This window comes from Poecilia latipinna, unplaced genomic scaffold (genome assembly GCF_001443285.1).
Source record: "Poecilia latipinna isolate Pla-1442-1.1 unplaced genomic scaffold, P_latipinna-1.0 Scaffold107, whole genome shotgun sequence".
NCBI lineage: Eukaryota > Metazoa > Chordata > Actinopteri > Cyprinodontiformes > Poeciliidae > Poecilia > Poecilia latipinna.
Genome location: NW_015112723.1, coordinates 778032 through 799256, shown reverse-complemented (window position 1 = coordinate 799256; position 21225 = coordinate 778032). Strand labels below are relative to the sequence as shown.

The following is a 21225-nucleotide window of genomic DNA, read 5'->3' as shown; positions in this document are numbered from 1 at the left end:
CGATGAAATATTATTAGTTTTACATAAAGCCTATAAATGGATCAAAAGTTATTTCTTGTTAATCCAGCTGAAATGTTATTTCTTATCCTGACTACATTTTTGTGAGAACATTGAGAGGTTTAATATCTGTGGGGCTCAAAAGCGGCCATGTTTATGTTCAGTACAGCATGTCACTCATCTACAAGCAGATAAAGAAAAGGTCAGAGATAGCCTAATGCAATGTTTGTTCACAATGTCTCTCTTTGTATAGTTCCCTGTTTTTTATTAGCTTAAACATTTGTTCCAGTTCCAGAGACGTGTTTATGCGTGTGAGGACGAGAGAGAGAGTGCCTTCCTGCGTGTGTTTATACACTTCACAACTTCCTACAGGATTGTGTGACCATATTCCAGATGACATGCTGCTCAGGAGCGTGGTCACTAGTGCTGGCACTTCAGAATGACAAGGTTTATTTGTCTATGTTTTGATATGCTCAGAGGAAACTGGGGCTGACAGCCGGAGGAGGCAGGAAGAGGGGAGCCACAACAAGTCCCCCCCACCCCTCCACAAAACACAAAATGTCATCCTTCCCCTGGCTGCGGCATGCACCCAGCCATCCTGCTGAAAAGAGCAGACATTTAAAACTTTGTGACATGTGTCACAGGCACTGCCATTGAGCCTGTGCCACTGACGGAGCTGGAATTGACAGGCTCCGAGCCACCGGAGCTGGCTGGGGGACACACCGAGTTTGGTGTGTGTCACTTCCCATCCTTGTCAGGGACGCATCCTGAGCTGCCACACCAACACAAACTGCATTACAGGGTGGGTGGGGAGTGCCAGAAAGGGTTGACATATGCTTGACGTGCGCCTCTGTGCATGTGAAGGGATGACTGGGACGCTCGGCATCACAGACAGTAGATTAATTAAGGTATGAGCCACAGATATACCTGTAGGCAATGACCCCCGTGACCCTCGGCTCTATTGCCGCTGCTGCGTCTTGGGAACTTTGCGGATGAACAAATGGCACACCACTTCATCACTGCAGATCACTGACATTCTGATACAGTAACCCTGGAGGCTCAACTCAGTGTGTGGATATATCTGAATGTGTGCACTTGCATAGATGGTCTAACTTTTAAGCTCATTATTTTCACTTTGTTTGCACAAGCCTCAACTAGCTGCATGTGTGCAGTTTTATTTATTTATTACATACAGTAGTGGTTCCCCGTTTGTGCCAAACGTTAACGTTCATTAACGTTTCATAATCCTGTTGTAAAATTTAAAGTGGAGCTTAGTTAAATGTTACTCATTTAGACCTACAGATAACAGCTGGGGTGCTCCAAGAAAATCTTACAACCCACCTCTGGTCATCATTTTTGTAAAGCTCTGACCTTATGCATTCACTTTGAGCAAATTCAAATGTATTCTTATGAACTGTAAATGACAAGGTACTTGTTTCTCTTTGAGGATAAATTCAAAACTAAATTGTCTTAGCAGGAAATTGTTTGTAGTACAGTTATTTCTAGGTTTTCTATTTTTAAGAAATTTGCAGCATTTTTCCACTTTATCATAATATGTGTAGAATTTTGCAGAAAAAGATTAATACAATTTGTCATAAGACTGTAATATAAAATATGGGAAAAGTGAAACACCGAGAATACTGTCTGGGTGCACTATGATTTTTTTTATCTTAACTCTGCTTTGTTGGAAATGTACAGATACAGTCAAATCTTCCAGGTTGTGGGACGGCAGTATCCGTACAAACAAAGCCTAATTAAAAAGAGGAGTCTATTTATGATTGGGCAATATCTATTTCAATTTGAACCCATGGCATCATCCCACTGTGTGTGAGTGAGCAGTCAACATTACGCAGCTATGTAGGTGTACAAGATTATGCTTTTATTTAAAAAAAAGAAACATACAAAATGACTAGAGTTTGCTTTTAAAGCTGTCTTTATCATTGTATACTAGTAATCTTATTACAAAAGTACATGGATGACAGAATTTTAAACCCACATTGAGGATCTGCTGGCTTAATGTTGACAGATGTGGTGTTTCTACAGACTGGAAGTAAAGTTGACATTTTGGAGGGGCCCAACCAGAATCCTGCCTTCCACCCTCAAAGACTTGGAGCTCAACACCAAAGATAAATCCTCAAAATACTCTGATTTCAATGCTCTAAGACCAAAGCAAAAATGAAAATAGCTAACTGATCTCTTGGTAACAGCACAACCTGATTGGTGTGGGGCTTTCACTGGTCATGAGAGAGGTTGGATTTTTGATTTCTTATAAGCTGATAACCAATGAGCGATGGTCAAGAATAAAACTATGTATTTCGGTTCACTGGCTGATTTTCTGATGAAGCTCTACATTATGGTGCACTAGATTTTAAAATGTTCACTGCTGTAGAAAAACATATCTTAAGTTCTAGGAATAGTCCATGCTACGTTGACTTTATTGAAACTTGTGGAAAATAGTTTCAGATTTCCAGTGTATTAATGACGTGTTCAAATTTGTAACTTTTTTTTTGTATCACGCAAGGCAAGTTTTGTTTTTTGTTTTACATAACATATAACAACATGCAAGCAACAAAACATTACATTTTCTCAAATGTCTTAAAAAAAAAAACGTGAAATTACTAGATTACTAGAGATAATCTACATTCTAGTTATAACGAATCAAAGGCAAATCTAAGCAAATGAGATGTTAACCTTGATTTAAAGGAACTCGGTGTTTCAGTGCTTGCAGTTTGATGGAAGTTTAATTCCACATCCTGAAAAGCAGTGGGACCTGCACTGAGAGACAAATCACCCCATCAGCAGCGATCAGCCCACAGCCTGATGATTGATTGGCATTACTCAAGTTAAAGAAGATGGAAGGAAAAAAAAAAGACGTCTTTATGAATGACAACTGTCCACCGTACAGAGGAGCAGCCCTCCTTGCTTAAGCAACATCTTCTTCACTTTCTCGTTCCTATCCTCCATCTCTCTCTCCCCCTCTCTCTCTCTTGCTGACATGCAAACCCTGTCTCTCCTGCACCTGACTGCATTTGGCAGCACGCTGCTGTCTCATTTGATCCAGAGAGGCTTGAGGGGGAGAAGTGGCCCTTATTTCCGGGCCTGGCTGGTCCTCGATGAGTAACATTTGTCATTCAAGGTTGTGCTGTTGTAATTAGCTTGTCAGTGGACACCGGGCTGAGCTGGCTCTTTCTGCTAAGAAATATGGACAGACTGACACGGGACCTGACAGCCAGTCGATAATGTGGCAATTAATGTCATAAATAATTCCACTGCCAATTATATCAAAATGGACCCTGTTCTTTCACAGGGCCTGGTAGTCCCTTATCATTTCCTCTGATAAGGGGGAACACCCATCTTCCTCCTCCCTATAATTATTAGGCTTTTTATATGTAAATATAATCTCACTTCTCTAAGTGTTTATAGATCAGGGGTGCACAAGTGGCTGGGGAGAGACGAGAACAATAAAATGCTAATACAGTGCTTCGCAAAGTACCTTTAGACCTTGAAATGTGAACGTATTTTATCGAACTTTCACGTGCGCGTACAGTACTGCGTCATTGTGAAATGGAAGAAAAAGTACTGTTATGCCTATAAAAACCTGAAAAGTACAGTGTTTGCGTGTTTAAAATCAAGCGCGACCAACTTCCATCCAAATTGTAATTAGCGGCCGCAGCTGTTCTTTATGTGACTTAATCTCAGTCTAAATACAGCTGTTCTGGGAGGGCCACAGAGGTTTTTGTTGGAGAGCATTTGTAAACACACGACGTCAAAAGATCAAGGAACACGGCAGACATGTCGGGGAGAAAATGATGGAGAAAGTTACAGCAGGGTTTAGGTTGTAAAACAATATCCCAATGTTTGAACATCTCATTCAGCTCTGCTCAATCCATCATCTGAAAATGGAAAGAGCATGGCAAAACTGTCAGCCTAAGAAGACATGACAGTCCACCCAAGCTGGCAACCAAGAGGCAGAAGAATCTGTTAACGTGACAATAGTTGTGCTCCCCAAATCTGGCTGCCTGCCATGTAGGAAACACAGTAAGAATGTGGATGGAGGTGTTCTGGTCAGATGAGACCAAAGTGATTTTGCCAAAATCATTTTAGATTTTAGCAAACATCTAAAATGATATCACCCTGAAGACACATTGTTCAACTGGAGACATAGTGGAGGCAGCATCATGCTGTGGTGGAGTATTTCTTTCTGCAGTGATACAGAAGTTGGTCACAGATGATGGGAAGATGCATGGAGCTACACGTAGGAGAATCCTGTATATAAACCTATAGACAGAGCTGGATTGGAAATATTTCTTAAAGCAGTCAAAGCCCAGACCTAAATCCAAATAAGATGCGTTACAATGTGAATTGACTTAAGTTAATTTGGAACTCGCGCAAATAAATCGCTCTCTAAATATGCAAATTCGACAGACATGCCCCCAAAAGAGCTGGAGCTCCGGCGAAAGCTGTTACAGCAAAGCATTGAAACACGTGGGGGCTGAACACAAATGCACACCACACTTTTCAGATATTTTTAAAATGTATTTATGTATTTTACTTAACATAATTTTTCTTCCATTTGGCATTACTTTATTTGGTTTATCTCATATCCCGATCTAAATAAATCCCCACTCCGATAAATTACTCAGATATTTGTAGTTGGAATGTGACACAATTCTGAAAAAGTCAAGGCACATTGTGGGGCCCCGGCCTTCACGTAGGTCCAACAGGAAGACCAGATGTCACTGACATGATCAGCGGGGAAGGAGGAAAAACTTTACTTGAAAGCGTGCACAATGAAATGAGAGGTATCGATTCGAGCTGATATTCTAAAGGTTGCAAAAGCTTAACCAGCAGTGAGAATATTGATCCTGACATCAGTTTGTTTGGTGGGAAAAATTATATCCATTCCCTGTCTTCAAGATGCAGGTCAATCAATTACAGCGAGTGAGAATAAGCGATGAGCCCAAACCCACACGGGGTTCACTGCATAGTAAATGTGCGGCACATTGGAAGGAAGTAAAAGCGGAAGGGAGAAAAGAAGGGAATTTGCCCAGAAATGCGTTATTATCCGGCTCCCCGGCCTGCTTCCATGAGCTCATTTGTCTCCACAAGTGACTCACTCACTGTGAACGGCCCCCATCAGCACGACACTAAACTCTCCCCGTGAAAATGTATGAGCAAATAAAGTGAGCTCAGCACATGTAAAGCCCTCCTAATGCATTGTAAAGCAGCTTTAAACACATCAGATGTATCTTCGGCGTCGGGAAGGTCGCCTGGATAGTAATAGATGGTCTACGCCGCGGAGTCTCAAGGTCGTGTCAAATTCGACTACATAATGCATGATTTCCCGTTACTCACACTGGCACCAATCACACGGTGCACGGCCTTGAGATGAAAATTTTGCAGAGTAAATCAGCCTCCTCAATGGCGTTTCTATTACCCCTCCATGTGCAGTGACAGAGTAAATGAATAATTCTAAATAATAACACATAGCAACAAATCATATTTATTAGCGCATGAGAGAAAAGCAGCAGCGGCTATAAAATTGTTTTTTTGTTGGTTTTTTTTTGTTTCATGTTTTTTTTTTTGTTTTCATTCTTTCATCTTGCCTGTATGGCTTTAACATCTTTTTTTGTTGCTGTTAGTTGTGTTCAGATGTGTAAACATGTCCTTTGTACTTTATGGAGATGAGGGTGTCACTCCTCCACTTGTCACTGTCCTCTTGTTAGATTGTGTGTATAATTATTGTCATTCACTGCACGAGAGCTGCTTTCTTTGAATCAGGCAGTTAAATGACCCTGTTAGCATAATTAATTTAAGCATCCTGGGGGGGCGGCAAAGTTGCAGACTCATGAATATTAATTATTGTCAATTTCAGCTCTAAATATTGTAATGAAACACGCTTTTGTTTTCTGTTTGTTTTGAAGTGATACACTTGTTTGTTACATCAGTTGTTGATTTTTACCTCCCTCCAATGCTCCTTTTAGCCGATTTACGTAGAAAATGGCAAGATAAATATTTCAGCTTACATTTTCATTTGTTTATTTTAACAATCATTGTGCAGGGAAACATTCATAAAATATACAGTGATGTGGCAGAGGGCATTTGAAATATGTATTTGAATGTTGGGTCCTACAGCTACTCTTCATTCAATGCATCACAGATTGATTTTGAACAAACAAAAATTTCAAGGGAAGATTTTGGAAATATTGTCATGGAGACACTTTTTCGAGAATATCCAGAGGAAACAAACCAAACTGTAGCATAATAAGTTTTTCTCTCAATGATTATTTTGCAAGACTCCTTATTTCATTAAGAAGTAAAAGTATTTTGCATCAACTACTAAACCAACGTAGCTTCACAATAACTAAAAAAAGTAATTTATTTCAGTTAAACAAGTCAAAAAGTGAAACTCTTAAAGGCTCTCCACGTACAAGGAATCTATTTCAAGTTTATATAATGTTTATGGGTAACAGGTAATAAAAGCTCCAAAGCTCGTTTTACCCAGTATCTCGTCTCCATTAACTTTGAGCCACAGTCATCAAAATGAACCAGAATAACATTCCATGTTTCACTTTATAAACCCAATGAGTCAAACTAGAAAATTTCTAAAGAAATTCAAACAGGGCCTGCCAAATTGTGCCTGTCAATTTGAAGCCAGAGTTTTCATGCTAAAAATTAGCATCAATGCTAAAGTAAGCTACAATGTACTCAACAGCATGTGGAGAGTCACAAGCATGCTGAGTAACATGGACTTAGTCCATTCAGTATGTTAAAATAGTGTATGAGCTAAAATTAGCTAAAATGCTAATGTTAACCTAAATGCTGCCAGTGGCATGTGGGATATCAATAGCTCATCTTATCTTATATATGTATATATATATATATATATATATATATATATATATATATAACATACTATGAAACTAATCATGGACCCTCAGTGTTGTGTGACCTGCAGCAAGAGATTTTCTTGCTGTGGTATTACCTGAGGCGCTCTCCTAGGGGTCCTCTGGAGGGCAGCCTTCTAAAACTGCCCAGCTTGGCCTCGGCAGATGACGGTGACATATGGAGGAAGTCAGGTTTTGACAAACAGCTGTGAGTAATGGCGGGCAAAAGGTGCGGGAGATCTGCCTTAAGATGTGGAAATCCAGCCTGCCTTCCCCCGGGGTATGGCTAAGAGCAAATGAAATCCTTGAATCATGAATGCTCTTGAGGTAAAGGGAGTAATGTATATACTGCTGCCAATCTTTGGTTTTCTTGAGATAATATTCAGAGGTTTGGGGCTCATGTTTTAAGAAGATTTTCTTTATATGCAGTTTAATCTTTCGAACAATTGCAGATTTCACTTTGTGTGGAGTTTCCGAATTAGGATGGACAAAACTAAAGGTCTGCTCACTTTTGGCATCTATTGTCATGTGTTGAAAATTCTTAGAATAGTTTTTTTATACATTGGGAACATTTCGCATCCTATTGTAAATCAATGCATGAAGAAAATTTAACTACACTCGAAAGAGAGAGATGGGCAATATTTAGGGATATAAAATATTGTTTTTTCAGTTTATAACTGAAAACAAATTACTTAAAAAACTTAAAACTAAGATAAATGAGGCTTTCCTGTGAATCACTGTATATTTTAGGCTTAGGCTTCAGTATATTCAGTCTGTCTTGGTTTAGTTTCCATTCTTGAACATTTGAGATCATTTTATAGGACCAGCCTATTTCTGACTCATTGTATATATTTTCCCAATTGTTGTTCTTCTGTGCTGTTACCAGACAGCACAATTTTACTCAGTTTTCCAGAGAGCAAAGCATCATAAGCAATGTGCACAACATTAATTATTTAAGCCACATTATTATTTTTTTGTTTGTTTGTTTTTTCGACAGAATAAGCATCTCTACACTACTTTTATGTAGGACACACCCCTTTCAATTATTGATTCAGTTGTAGACATACAACATCATCCCTGCCATTATTGTTGGGCCTTTTTTTTTTTTTAAGTATTTCCCACATGTAGACGTAATTACTATTAAAAATGCTAACTGATTGTAAGTGATGCTGGACTGCTGTTACTCGAGAAACAACTGTATGTTTTTGAATTTGCCTGTGTTTCTCATTGAGCTTCATTAAATGCAGGTCTGTCAATAAATGGTTACTGAGGACATATAAAGTTTGATTGTTGAGCACTTTCATCTCCAACCTAAGGCATCTTCCCAGTGTGTTTGCAAAGTTCTCAATCACATATCAGACACTTCTCTGCACCTTAACTTAAAAAAAGACTGGATGATTCAAAGATTAATTAGTACTGAATTAGAAAACCTTATTGTGGATTCAGCTGGCGATTCAAGCTGCTTACGTTGCGCTTATTGTCCTGTTGTTTTGGACAAGTTTCAGCTGTGAGGTCACTATGACAGACAAAGAGCAATAACCAAAGGAAGTTGAGGATAATTTCAGTCAAATCGTATATGCTACAAACACTTCAAATCATTTACCATTCCAAATATGCTTGTGGAAATGTAATGAAGTAACAGAGAACATTGATCTCCTCACAAGAGCTAGTTGGAACGTCCCTGAGCTAAAGCTTTATTGGTTTTTATGCTTCTCATCTAAGCATGCGTACAGTTCAGTTGTTATCCTTCACAGTTCTGAAATAATTTATGTTCTTTTTTTTCTGTTCGACGGGCTGAGAGGCCTAACCTTGTCTGTCTTTCTAAACATATTGATCAGCTTGTGAGAAGAGACAGGTTATGAGACCAAGTGCAAAAGCTAAGCTACAATTAACTGTCTTTGCTCTAATAATATACAAATATTCCAAAATAGGAGAAGTTTCAGACTGTATCTTTACTTCATGACTGACAGTTACTGATGGGTAATAAAAAAATTAAAAAATAACTATCGTGTTTGTGTCAGCTTATTTAATAACTTAGTATGCTTTATTAAAATGAGGATCTGCCACATGTAAGTCTAGACATGCAAGTCTAGCGACCTTTGACCTTTGTCACATTCTACCGTGTTGCAACCACAAGCTATAATGTATTATGTGGAAGAGGCTTTCTGGTCAAGACTGAACCTTTTGGCCTAAATGCAAAGCACAATGTGTGGCGAAAAATCCACAGAACTAAAGAAAATCTGTCGGAGGCCGAGTTACGTGTCTGCCAGGTTCTGTTTTGTAAGAGACAGCTAAAACCCGAGACTGAGGTGAAGATTCAGCTTCCAGCAGGAGAACAACTGTAATCACAACCAGAGCATCAATAGAGTAGTGTAGATCAAAGCTTATTTGTGTATTAGACTAATCTAATCAAAGCCCAAATCTAACTCCTCTGGAGATCAACACTAAAGTGTCTGGTTGCTATGTGACAAATGAGGCAAATGTGGAGGAAAAAAAAAAAAGTTCAAGCTGTGTACACAGATATTAACACACTCACTGTTTTTGAGTGTGTTAATATCTGTCTTTTGGATAAAAAAATAAATAAATAAATAAAAAATCCTCCCATCAGCGATAGGATTAGACACAAAGAACTTCACCAGAAGAAGACATTCGACTCAAATTACAAATGGCAGCGTCAGGCAGAAAAAAGGGAAAAGCCAACCCTTGTGCCTTTGTTGTTCTGCTTTAATTCTGTTAATCGCCCCAAGGTAAAGATTAGCTGCTCTTGCCAATTTAATTCAGCCTCAAATGATGTTGCTACAAGGTCACTACTTCTTTTCTTCATCTCTTTTTCTTTCTTTTTGCTCTTCCCCTTCCTTCCTCCTCCCTCTTTCCTCCACCCCACCTAGCACTCTCCCCCATTTCTCTTTCTTGGCGAGCAGGATTGAGTTGTCATGTAGTTCTAATAGGCAGCACGGGGAATCATTAGTCCACCCCAGCTCCCTGACTGATGGGTATTTCACTCCAATCATCTGAGTACTGTGCGTGTGTTTGTGTAGGTGTGTGTGGATGGAGAGAGAGGGGAGTGTCTGGCCTCCCCCTCCAGCACACACACACACACACACGCACATTTTCTGCCACGGACACCCCAGCCCACCAGCATTTTGTCCCGCAACGTGTGCCTGTTCTATTGACGGTGTGTCAGAGCTGAGGAGAGATGTCTTAATCAACTTGGACACACTGGGCATTGATTTGACAAGCTGCTGTAATGACCTTCTTGTTTTCGTAAAGGATCACTGTTTATCTGGGCCGCAGCCGATGCACGGAGCATGCCTCATTGTCATGGAAACTATTATCATGGATTCGGAACGATGCTCCGTCTTCAGATCTCTCCCCTCTACTTCTCTGTCACATAAAGAAAACAAATTGTAACTTTCACACTGTGCTGCAGATGTTGATACAGTTCAAGGTGGCCTGCGTGAGTGTTTGTTCGTGATTGAGATGTTTAACGCTTCGAGACACAAATTGTCAGGGGTCAAAAGGGAGATGGTGTAATTGGTGTCAACATCTTTCATGTCAATGTTATGGAAATCATTACAGACTGAATGGATTGGCTGAGCAGGCTCAATACTCCCTTGACGGACGTTACATTCACTTGCCTCCGAGCTCTTTTGGCAAATGCTATTAAACATCATAGCTCATTGATTTACTAAATGACCCTTGAGTACATCTGAAACTTTCGGCATGAGTCAAAAATTGAATTTTTAAACAAACATGGCCCTGTGCGAAAGAAATCAAAGCCATTAAAACATCTTCATATTTTGCTAGAATTGCAACCGCAAACTTAAATGTCTTTTACTAAGATAATAAGTTACACCGAAATATGCAGAACATACTTTTGAAGGGTAATGAAAGTAATCAATCATTTTCAAAACTGTTTTACATTTAAATATCTAAAAAAAAAAATAAAAAAAAAATTGCTGCATGCATTGTGGTCACCTCTCTGAGCCGATGCTTTTCTGAAAACCTTTTATTGCACCTTTTCAAATGCATTCACGTGCGTCAATTTTAACACACGGATATTCTTTATTCTAGACCATTCCATTGTTGCTCTGGTTGTATGTTTATGGTCTTTATCCTGCTGAAAGACCAACTACAACAAGTCTGTTTCTCACAGGATTCTCTGTATTTAAATCCATCCATTGTGCCATGTCTTCTTGAACAAAATCACCTCCACAGCCTGATGCTTCCACTACCATGCATCACAATATCAGTAGTGAGTTCAGGATTATGTGTCAAATTGTTTGGAGGCATTCCAAGCAGTTTATTTTTGATCTCATCTGACCAGATTTTTTTTTTTTCCTAAATGTATGCCGTGTCCCGTACGTGTTTTGTGTGAAAATGCACAGAGGCTTTCTATTACTTTCTTTTAACAATCTTGCAACTCCTCCATAAAGGCTTTTGAAATGTTTGTGTTTTGTGAAGTGCTCACCTACAACATGTTTCTTTAATCTGAGTTGCAGATCCCTGAAGCCCACTCAGAGTTACGCAAATGATGGCCAAGTCTTTGCAGATAGTAAAATTACCATTTAGTTGACGTCTCGGGGCATTTGAATAGTAGATTTTGTTTAGGGGTAACAAAGTAAAAACCCTTTATAGCATTTATTTGCACAAAAAAAAAAAAAAAAAGTTGACCACATTCTCTTCATCTACTTTATAATTGCTACCTTGTGGTAGTGATGTAATAAAATTATAAAATTACATTACACTGTAAGCAGAAATATTTTAAGCCATAAGTTTATTGAGTGACCCCTGATTGGTTTAAGTCTCCAATGTTGAAGGCGAAGAGAGAGACAATCCTTTCCGTGTTTAGCCGCACCACATGGCTCACAACCACAAACTCTCGTTCCTTTCCTTAAAGAAGAAAAGACGAGCTGATTTGTAGGGATCTCAGGTTTCGAATGCTGTCAGCTTCTGTCAGGGCAATCAGCAACTATCAGCCTCCCTTGAATGGCCCCGCAGCAGACGGTAAATATTATTGGCATCCTGACACCCTCTCGCCGCAGCGAAGTGTGTAAAATTGTTAATAAGGGACATGATGGGCCCGCTGCGTGCCGTCCTGAGAATGGAAAAAGCTCACTCTTGTTGGCAATTATCTAAATAACAGGATGAGGCGAGTGAGCACAGGTGATTTAAATCCTCAGCTGAGTGGTGGAGAGCTTTGTTTTGGCAGGAAGGAAGTGAAGGAAGGTCAGCGGGGTCGCATGGTAAATGCCGTCCTTGTGCTTTATTCATCTGTAAAACTTCTTGTAAAACACGCAGAGATCCTTCTAGGCACTGTTTGTTAAAATTACCGAAGATACAATTTATGTACAGTACCAAGGTACTTTAATGCTTGAGGGCTATTCAGCGTTACACATAGTAGTAATCTCCAAGATAATAAAAAAGCAAGGCTAAAGGTTGTTGGAGGTGTCAGCTTTAAGGGCGGTTGCTTGTTTACTGAAATTCGCTGTGAGAAGTTATTTCAATGCCTCCTTCTGAAAGTCTCAATGTGACACTGTGATAAGGCAGCCGCTGCTCTGCTCTCTGCATAGAGCAGGTTGGTCATTATTTCTGAAGGCATACTATCTCCAAGTTGCAGCAGGACGCTTTGATGGCAGAATAAAGTACATAATCGTAAATGTTTATGCTGGTATTTTTCACTGTATGATTACATTTTTATGGGCCGTGCTCTGATAGGGCTTGTTTTCCCTGCCACCGGCAGAGAAATGAGACCCGGGCCCCTCGACGCGGCATTTCTCCTCTGCTTTATGGCGAGGGAGGATGCCTCGAGGAGGGTCCTGCTCGGCCTCGTTCGGTAAACACACTGCCAAGCTAAATGGCTGATCAATCAATTTCAGCGGGATCGATCTGCATCAGTTCTGCTTGCACGCGCACACTCGGAGCCACTTTATTGTAAATCAATCATTTTGAAAACATCTCACAGAGGGGGCCTGTCCTCACTAACAAGCCATCAATTCCAGCTGCCTCGTGTAGCACCCCCTTATCAGGCCCACAAATCAACCGCCACACTAACATCTGCTCCATTTTCATCGCACGCTCACCCCACCTCACTCTGTCTTTCAGACTTGTTCTGTCCTCTCCGCTTGCCGGATTTTGATGGTGTTGTCTGGCAAGAAGCGGACAGAAGAGGCTGAAAATCTTCACCACACCACTTAAGATAACCCAAGGGTAATAGTGTTTGCACATTTGAGAGAGAAATGAGGACAAATGCCAGGGTGGGTCATACGTTCTCCTCTTGAGCAGCTGTTTGACGTTGGAGTGTGAAATCGCACACTTCAGCTCAGGAGTATAAAGGAGGAGGAGGAGACCAGGGTTCAGAGACGTAAGAGATGTCCTCTGATTTTTTTTTTTTTTTTTTTTCATTTTATTATTTTTCTAGCAGTCAGGTCATTTCAGCATGTTTAAAGGATTCCTAATGAGATATGGCAGGTTTGGACATTGTAGACTAGCTTTTCAAAAGTGTGCACACCTCTGTTTATATGGTGTAAAGAAAGGGAACCATGATCAATCATGTCAAAACTTTACCTGCAATGTAGCATGTGTTCAAACTGCAAAACAAATCAGGTTTGAGAATAACCTGGATGATTAAATGCAACACGCTAAAGGTATCACTTTGTTGCAAAACTTTTTGAGCCAATTTCAGCTCAAGAAAATTGAGCTAAAACAAGGTATAATTGTTGGACGCAATTATACCTTCAATTATAGTGAATTTGATTATCCAGAAGTAAAGTTCACCTGTCATAGTAGAATTTTCCTCATTTGTATCCCATAGGGTTAGGGTTAAAGAATAGACATTATCTTAAATGGATCAGTCAGGTGAACTGTACTATTTCATATGCAAAGCTCTGAAGTCAGTCATTGATGAGTTGAGAAAACAGGACAGAAGGATAATAACACTTAAAATGCTGCAGAAATTTCTACTAAAACTTTTGGGGCATGGCAAGATGTTTCTTTTTCCCAGATGTGGGTAGAGTAGCCAAAAAATTTTAAATGGCACCAAGTCAAAATATGGCTGACAAACTCCTACCTAAGAAAAATTAATGCAGAAATTGAAACAAAGTGCTTAAACAAAGACTTAGTTTAATGCAGGGCAGTGGATTTTTTAGCATTTTTTTAATCTTAATGATATATCACATGTTTTCATATTATGAATGCTTTAAATATGTGAAACCTTTTGAAATGAAGAAATGATCACAGTCTCAGTTCTTTACATCACAATAAATTACATTTTTAACAGAAATAAGTAAAGGCTACTTACTTACTTACTTCTGGGAGTTACTGAAAGTACAATCGGATCAGTTGAGGTGCAAATCTGCTCTTGCCACCGTTAAATGTCCTTTAACTTTAGCGCCATCTAATGATACTCTCATCTCTGCAGGCTTTGCTTTGACATGTTATTGCTCTTGCGTGGCGAAAAGAGGATTATTTCCTCAATGAATCATTTGCTTCTGGAATAAGTGTATCTGCAGGCAGAATCAACATTAAGAAGCTAAGCATCCTGATGTAATGCACATTCACAGAACTGATGGTGAGATACCTCCGGTAATGTCCTTTGCTCATCTGTGGTTGTTGTCTCCGTGCAGATGTATGAGCCAGCGCAGACAGAATACTACTCCCACCCATCACCGTGCATGCCCACCTGATTGACAGCCTGACAGGTGAACGTGATGGAGCAGCTAATGGCATGTCAGCAAATATAAATCAAGAATAACGCCAGAGCCAATGAAAAAGCGGATTGGTGGTGCAACCTGAATGGTGGGGTCAGCAACTTTTGGCAGGGGGAGGAGGAGGAGGATTGATAAACTACAGTGAGCATTAATCTGAATCTGATACTCAAGGTCAGGGTCTCCTTCTCCAAATGTCTTCTTGTGCTGTTTGTGCAGCACACACTATGTCCTGATATGACATGCAAACACACACAGGTAGAAAGAACTATTTCTCTTATTACAGAAATTCTGATTCAAGCCACTTAAAAACAGGCATAGTACCAATACCAAGTCTTAATGTAATACTTCAGTAATGTCAATGTCATGCAGAGCCAGTCCAAGGTTGCACTAGGCTCTAAGAAGATTTTTTTATTTGGGGCACACTTCTTGCAAATGTTTTTCTTTTTGCAAAAAGGTAATGCGGGCCACAAACAACACCAATACTTTCAATAGCTTTGTGAACTGTGTACAACTGACAGGGCTCTGAATTAATGTTCATGTAAAAACATTACACTTTTCCAGACTCTTGTCTCTATAGTTTTAATTCCAGTCTACTGTTGGATCAATGGGGATAGTGGGAAATTAAAGGGAGTCTAGAAATACAAACGTTTTAACATTTGCTCTATATTTATTCCCCCAGACTGTGTAGGAACCCTGAACTGGTGAGTATGTCATCATCTGCCGTATGGATTAAAGACTCTGACAATAAGTACTTATGTGAAATCTTGGTAGCTTTAGAGTCCAGTTAAAACACACATTACATTTTATTAATATTACATACACATACAGCTGTATTATTGAAAAAAAAAAAAAAACTCAAGTTCTGCTTTGACCATGTTTGATGTGAAGCAATGTGTGTGACGCATAGATAACTTGGCTTGCAAAATATTTCAGTGAAGGTTCCGGTTAATCCTTAGTGAACACAATTTATGTAAAAGGTTGTTCTCCTGACCACTGTGCTTTGAAAGATGTAAAATGTATTAAGTGTCTCAGTCAGATGGGCACTGCACAGCAGAGCACAACACTTGAGACAAGCAGATGACTGAATCTGTTTTACTAAGAACCTTAATGTAAAGGTTCAGGAAAACTATAGAACCTATAGAACTTTTTTGCAAGTCCTGCACATAAAAACAAGCTAGCAATTTTTAAACTGTTCCCTGGAGGGGGAGGCCCCTTATAATAACTAATTCAATCTGGTGCCAGCAAAAAGCAGTCTCATTTTGCGATTGGAACAAGATGTTTACGTACACTGAATAAAAGAATTCATACCCCTTTTTCCATAAAAATATATGTATTCTGTGCACCAAATATACCTCTATTCATTTGCAAATGTTAATAAATTACTATACTATGGTCCCTTCTGTGTAGCATAAAATGGTAAGAAAAACTGAAATACATGAGTAAGAATAAAAGACAGAAATGCAAACCTTAGAACACAAATACATCCATTTTAATTTGAGAAAATACAAAAAGAAACCATGTACAATCTATGTACAAACTTTTTGTACAAGACAGAATATTTATCAGCAGATTATATTTGACAGTCAGGTAGATCAACTCAGCACCATCAAATAATCTGTTTATCCTTCATATCTAAAACATATCCAAACTAATTAGAATGCTATGTCAGACTCCTGTATGCTGCAATGACAATATGTCAACAACTCCTACCTGGGATAATCAACAGTAATATTCTGAAATCTTCCTGAAATGATAAAAAGCAACATTTATTTGGACAAAAGTGCTGAACGCAACTTTAATGTGTTATTAAGACTTGAGACCTACCTCCGTTCCCCATCTTATATATCATATCTAGTACAATCTCCTGCAAATAAATTATACCCATCTTTTACGGCTAAAAAAAAAAATCAAAACAATAATACTGAAAATAAAACTAATGCAACATACTGCCACATTAACATATTCTTTGATCTCAGTCTGAAGAAGCTGAAAACCATGTGTGAAGTAACATCTACGGACTTGTGTGCAAATCCTTCAGTCATCCACATCTCACTGCACACTGTGACGAGACCTGCAGCAGAGATGATATGCATGATTTGACCTCTGGGGGTCCTGACTCCTTCTACTCTCTGCTCCAACCTCCTGAATGCCACTTTTCGCTTTAGTGGGACTTAATTCTTAGGCCCTTCTTCTGACCTACTGCACTGCCTGGCACTGTATTGGCATGGAGGCATTAGTGGCTTGGATGTTCTCCATGTCAGTACAAGACTGTTTCTCACAGCACTTGGACTTGACTGGATGACTGAAGGATGCTCGCTCAAACAAAAGATTCATGGCACTTAAAAAAAAAAAAAAAAAAAAAAGGTTTAGAGGTATACAATACAAATACATTGCTAACAGTGTAGGAAGAAGACACATCTTAATCCAGTGTTGTTCATAACGCTGGTTTGAATGAGTTGCATGATGGGGGCTCAGGTAGAAAAAAGCACAGTCATTAAGTATATGGAAAATAAATTCATGTGTTGTCAGTTTGAAGCATTAAATGCCTTAAAGGTACCGTGTAAACAAATCAGAAGCAGTTGTGACAGTTTGTGACAGATAATGACAAGCTGACAAAATGGAATGTAAATCTCGGATTATAACAAAGTAAAACCCAGGACAGCTAACAATGTTCTCTCGTTTGATAACCTTTGCTGAATTGGTGCTACCTTCTATCTCGGATGTTTAACCACATCTTACTTTTCCTTAAATAGTCTCTGCATTCTTAAATAAAACCCAAGATTTTATTTTATTCTTTTAATTCTTAAATTTGTCAATTCAGTTTGAGTCATTGTCACATTAATAATTTCTTAGCGATCAGGCTAGCAAATCTGCTATAAACATCCCAATTCTACAAATATTTTACTCGCATTTTTTTTTTTTTAAAGAAATCTATTTGCTACAATGTGTGACAATGATGTAATCACAGTTCCAAAAGTTCACTTTAGGACAATGTGTATGAAGCGCCATTATAGTTACACCCAATAGACAAACACTTAAGCTCGGATCATTTTGTTTGAGAAAGACGTGTGCTCTATATCATGGGTTGAGTTTACACAAACATATTTAGCACAATATATATATATTTATTATTTTTTTCCATATTCCAAAAGGGTCTCCTATGTTTGGAGTTACTTTTCCTTTACAGTCTATAGGGAAGAGAATCACTGCAGTAAACAAACAGCATCTCCCAATCATATTTATTTATTTTATTAAATTATTTTCTCATGAAAACACTAGCACACTGTGCTGTAATTTCCGCATCTTCTTTCCCCACACTAGAGACCTAATTTAGGTCAAACATGTCTCTTGAAGGTCAGTTAGTTCTGGCCTGGACACAGTGGGAGCAACTTCATCTTCTTTGACTCTTCACTCCAGTTGCTGAATTTCCTTCCCCTCCAAAACATAGTTCACCTCCACCTACCCTTACACATGATTTCATAGACACAAAGCACCTGAGCTATGCGTAAGGTGAGCTCAAGTTCATTTTTGCATGCACTCAGTGGAGCCGAGCTGTGAGTTTTGTCTGCTCCGGAGCGATGCAGTCTGTTAGTTAGAGAGTGCAGCGGGCGACAGAATTAAATAGACTGTGAAAATAAATAGCGCTTTTTATTTTTTTTAAACTCAATTGATATGTTGAAGATTTTGAATATTCATCTTCCAAAGCAATTCCTTCTAGATTATTTGTTAGAAAAATAAATAGAAATCAGTTATGTTTATGGTATAAAATAAAGTTTAAATATAGAAATCCACCACCACATTTCTAGAAGGTCCATAACAGCTGGATTTGGATCTACAGGCGTAAGCAGGCCGGCATTAAGGACACAAGCACGTCTCCGGTGTCCTTCACTGCTGTCTGTGGACTTGTTGCATTTCCGCCAACTATGGTCGAGTCTTACAGGACAGAGCGCAACTGGTCTACTCCTGAAACTTTTGAGGGATGTGACATCTGGATTGGCTGCAGAGAACATCCAAGCTCTCAACTGCCTCTGTGCCAACCCTGTGCCAGGCAGTGGCTCAGATCAAAGAAGGGCCTATTGATGCCCACTATTATGCGCTATGTGGCATTTCCTGCTACAGAGACCAACTTTAGGGTGAAACAAGGAAAAAAAAAACATTCAGAAAAATGCAGCACTGTTCTTTTTGATCCCTTGTCTGCCGCAGATGCTACGGCGATATGTTTAGGAACGCCAATCAGCTGCTGTTCATTGCTAGACCAACCATAGTTGGGGATCTTTCATTTTAACTTTAATGCAACTTGACTAGTTGTAGATCCAAATCCTCTAGTTTTTATCATTGTTAGTAGCTTTACTTTAGTACTAAGATCATACATGCAGTTCCCTCCAGGCTGCACCAATGCATACAATCCAGTGAGGGCTGATGCTTTACACTGACACAGGAGAAGCAAGTGGCTGAGATGCACACTTTTACACACTAAACTTAATGGATGATGGATAGTGCAAACACTATAGTGTTTGTGTTATCGGTGGCGGTTTTTGAAGTGGACAACGGCCCACTGCGCAGGGCAGGAGAATGCCACCAAGTTTTTTTCCGCAGCGTAAACAGAGTTAAAACACACTTTATAAATGTCTGATTATGTTAGATTAAACATTTTTGTTTGATCTCGACTGGATTTGTTGAAAATCCAAAATTCCTAGGCTGAATTTGCTGAACAGTAAATGTCTACACTGGACAGAAATTCACTGAATACTCCTGAAATATTCTGTTCCATTTTCCTTCTGTTCCTCCGAGGATCCAGACGAAGGGGCTTGCCTAGGGTACCATTTGTATAGGGACCGCCACTGTGTGCTATAAACTGGGATTAGGCACACATGTGAGGTTGAATGTGAATCTCAGCCTCGGTATTTGACATATCTGCAGAAAACACATGGGTACAGAGTTGTCTTTCAAGGAAGCATGAACCTTCATTGCAGCATTCTCCGAGTTAATAGATTTCTGCTTTGCAAGGTGATTATGTTCTGCAGGGCTGGAATGCTCTTGCTCAAAGTGATGATTCAAGATAAATCTGCAAACCATAAGTAACAACATGATGGATAACAACCGAAGAACAAGATTAGTATGCATCCAAAGCCCAGCACCCCTTCCCTTTCTTTTCCTCCTCCTTCATTCCATCCATATGCAAATCTCCTCCGAGACAATTTACTGCTGGGGGGCGGTGGGGGGAGTGATGCTTCCAGTTGTTCTGTCAAAAGAAGCCTTTTTTCTAGTTTTAGTGCAAATAGAAAACAGAAGCAGACAGAAGATATGATGACGATGAACCCAGCTGTTTTTTTACGCGACGCATCTGGGTTGGATCTTTGGGAGATGATATTGTCAGTTTATCGCTTGAAATCCTCATTCTCCAATAACTCACCACCGCCTTAATCCATGGTCTTGTGAAGAAGTGAACTATTGCAAAGAATAACAGGAAGTACTTTTTTGTTTTCTCTTGTCAATTCTTAAAATAATTTCAAAAAAAGTGCTAGAGGGAAGGGACTGTACAGTCCTTATTTGATTGTCATTATGTACATCTTTATGGATACATTTGTAAATTAAACGGAGTCCAAAGTATGGAATTAACATTTAGGGTATACACACACGGGAGGTCCCCTCTTGTCCGTGTTTCTGTCCAACCCTTGACTGGAAGAAAGAGTGAAGAAAAATGTGTTGTCAGTCTTCAATACCCCCGTCGGTATTATCGTCACATCTCCTCTGGTGATCTCGGTTCGTCTCTTCAGACAGAGCGCACAGATGTCTGGCGAGTAAGCAAAGAAACACTCATGCCCCTGTTCAGCATTCATCTTCAACTTCTCTGATTGGTGGAATCAGGCTACTGGTGGATTTGTATTGGTTGACTTGGTTGGCCATGTGAGTGCTCATGGGCTTGATCTGAATGTTCCTTGGGTAGGCATTTTCCGGTTCATCTGTAAACCATTTCTTTTCTAAAGGGAACAAGGCAGAAGAGGAAGAAAACGTCGAGTTAGCTTGGAAATGTTTGCAACGTCAGGTTACTTACAACCAAAATGCCTCAGTTTAAGTGAGATCAGTATTGGCATGGCACTGTTTTGCGGTTAATCTCAAAGTGTAAGGTATATAAAACAATTGGAAGCCAATTTGAAGTTCACACAGTGGCATACATTTTCAATACATCTTTGAAAGCACATGTGGAAATATCCATTTCAGTTGGATAAAAGGCAGTGATAGTTGCTTCAGTGCTACAGAGTGAAACATTTGGTTATGTGTACAGGCTTTAAGACATCTATATTTAAGAGATTTTGGTTTCCACCAAAATATAGAACTAAGAATAATGTTTTTTAATTGATGTAGCAAACCTCTTGCTTCAAGAAGTTCAGGTTGTACCATTACAGAAATGTATGTATTGTTGTAGAATATTGTGGTAAATATAGTTGTTGCAGATTTTCCTCAGTTGTTAATGTTTGTCACATAGTCCTGGCATGTCTGTGAGCTTTAACATATTGGTCACCAAGATCGACTTAAGATATCGTAAGCAGCAATAAAAGTCCATCCAACTATTATCAACTGAATATCAAAGCCTACAAAATATTACACCCAAGAATGAAGATAATGCACAC

The 21225-nt window shown here is 39.3% G+C and overlaps 1 protein-coding gene and 2 long non-coding RNA genes across 46 annotated transcripts in view; 2 read left to right on the top strand and 1 right to left on the bottom strand.

The window, feature by feature from the left end:
* The first annotated feature begins 420 nt into the window (after positions 1-420).
* LOC106944671 (uncharacterized) lies at positions 421-17721 on the top strand. The gene is made up of 2 exons (XR_001424382.1): positions 421-452; positions 17374-17721. It is a non-coding gene; the product is annotated as an uncharacterized LOC106944671 (long non-coding RNA).
* Positions 12997-14417, top strand: LOC106944672 (uncharacterized). Its single transcript, XR_001424383.1, has 3 exons — positions 12997-13094; positions 13170-13248; positions 14305-14417. It is a non-coding gene; the product is annotated as an uncharacterized LOC106944672 (long non-coding RNA).
* Positions 17722-17818: 97 nt separating the features above from the next.
* kcnma1a (potassium large conductance calcium-activated channel, subfamily M, alpha member 1a) overlaps positions 17819-21225 on the bottom strand; it is a 163907-nt gene continuing 160500 nt past the window's right edge. For 35 of the 44 annotated variants that reach the window (XM_015027806.1, XM_015027807.1, XM_015027804.1 and 32 more), the window contains one exon: positions 17819-20574. In XM_015027806.1, the coding sequence (XP_014883292.1) occupies positions 20423-20574 (152 nt within the window). In that variant the 3' untranslated portion in view covers positions 17819-20422. The remainder of the gene's footprint in view (positions 20575-21225) is intronic. The other 9 variants (XM_015027815.1, XM_015027847.1, XM_015027835.1 and 6 more) reach the window with 1 other exon arrangement.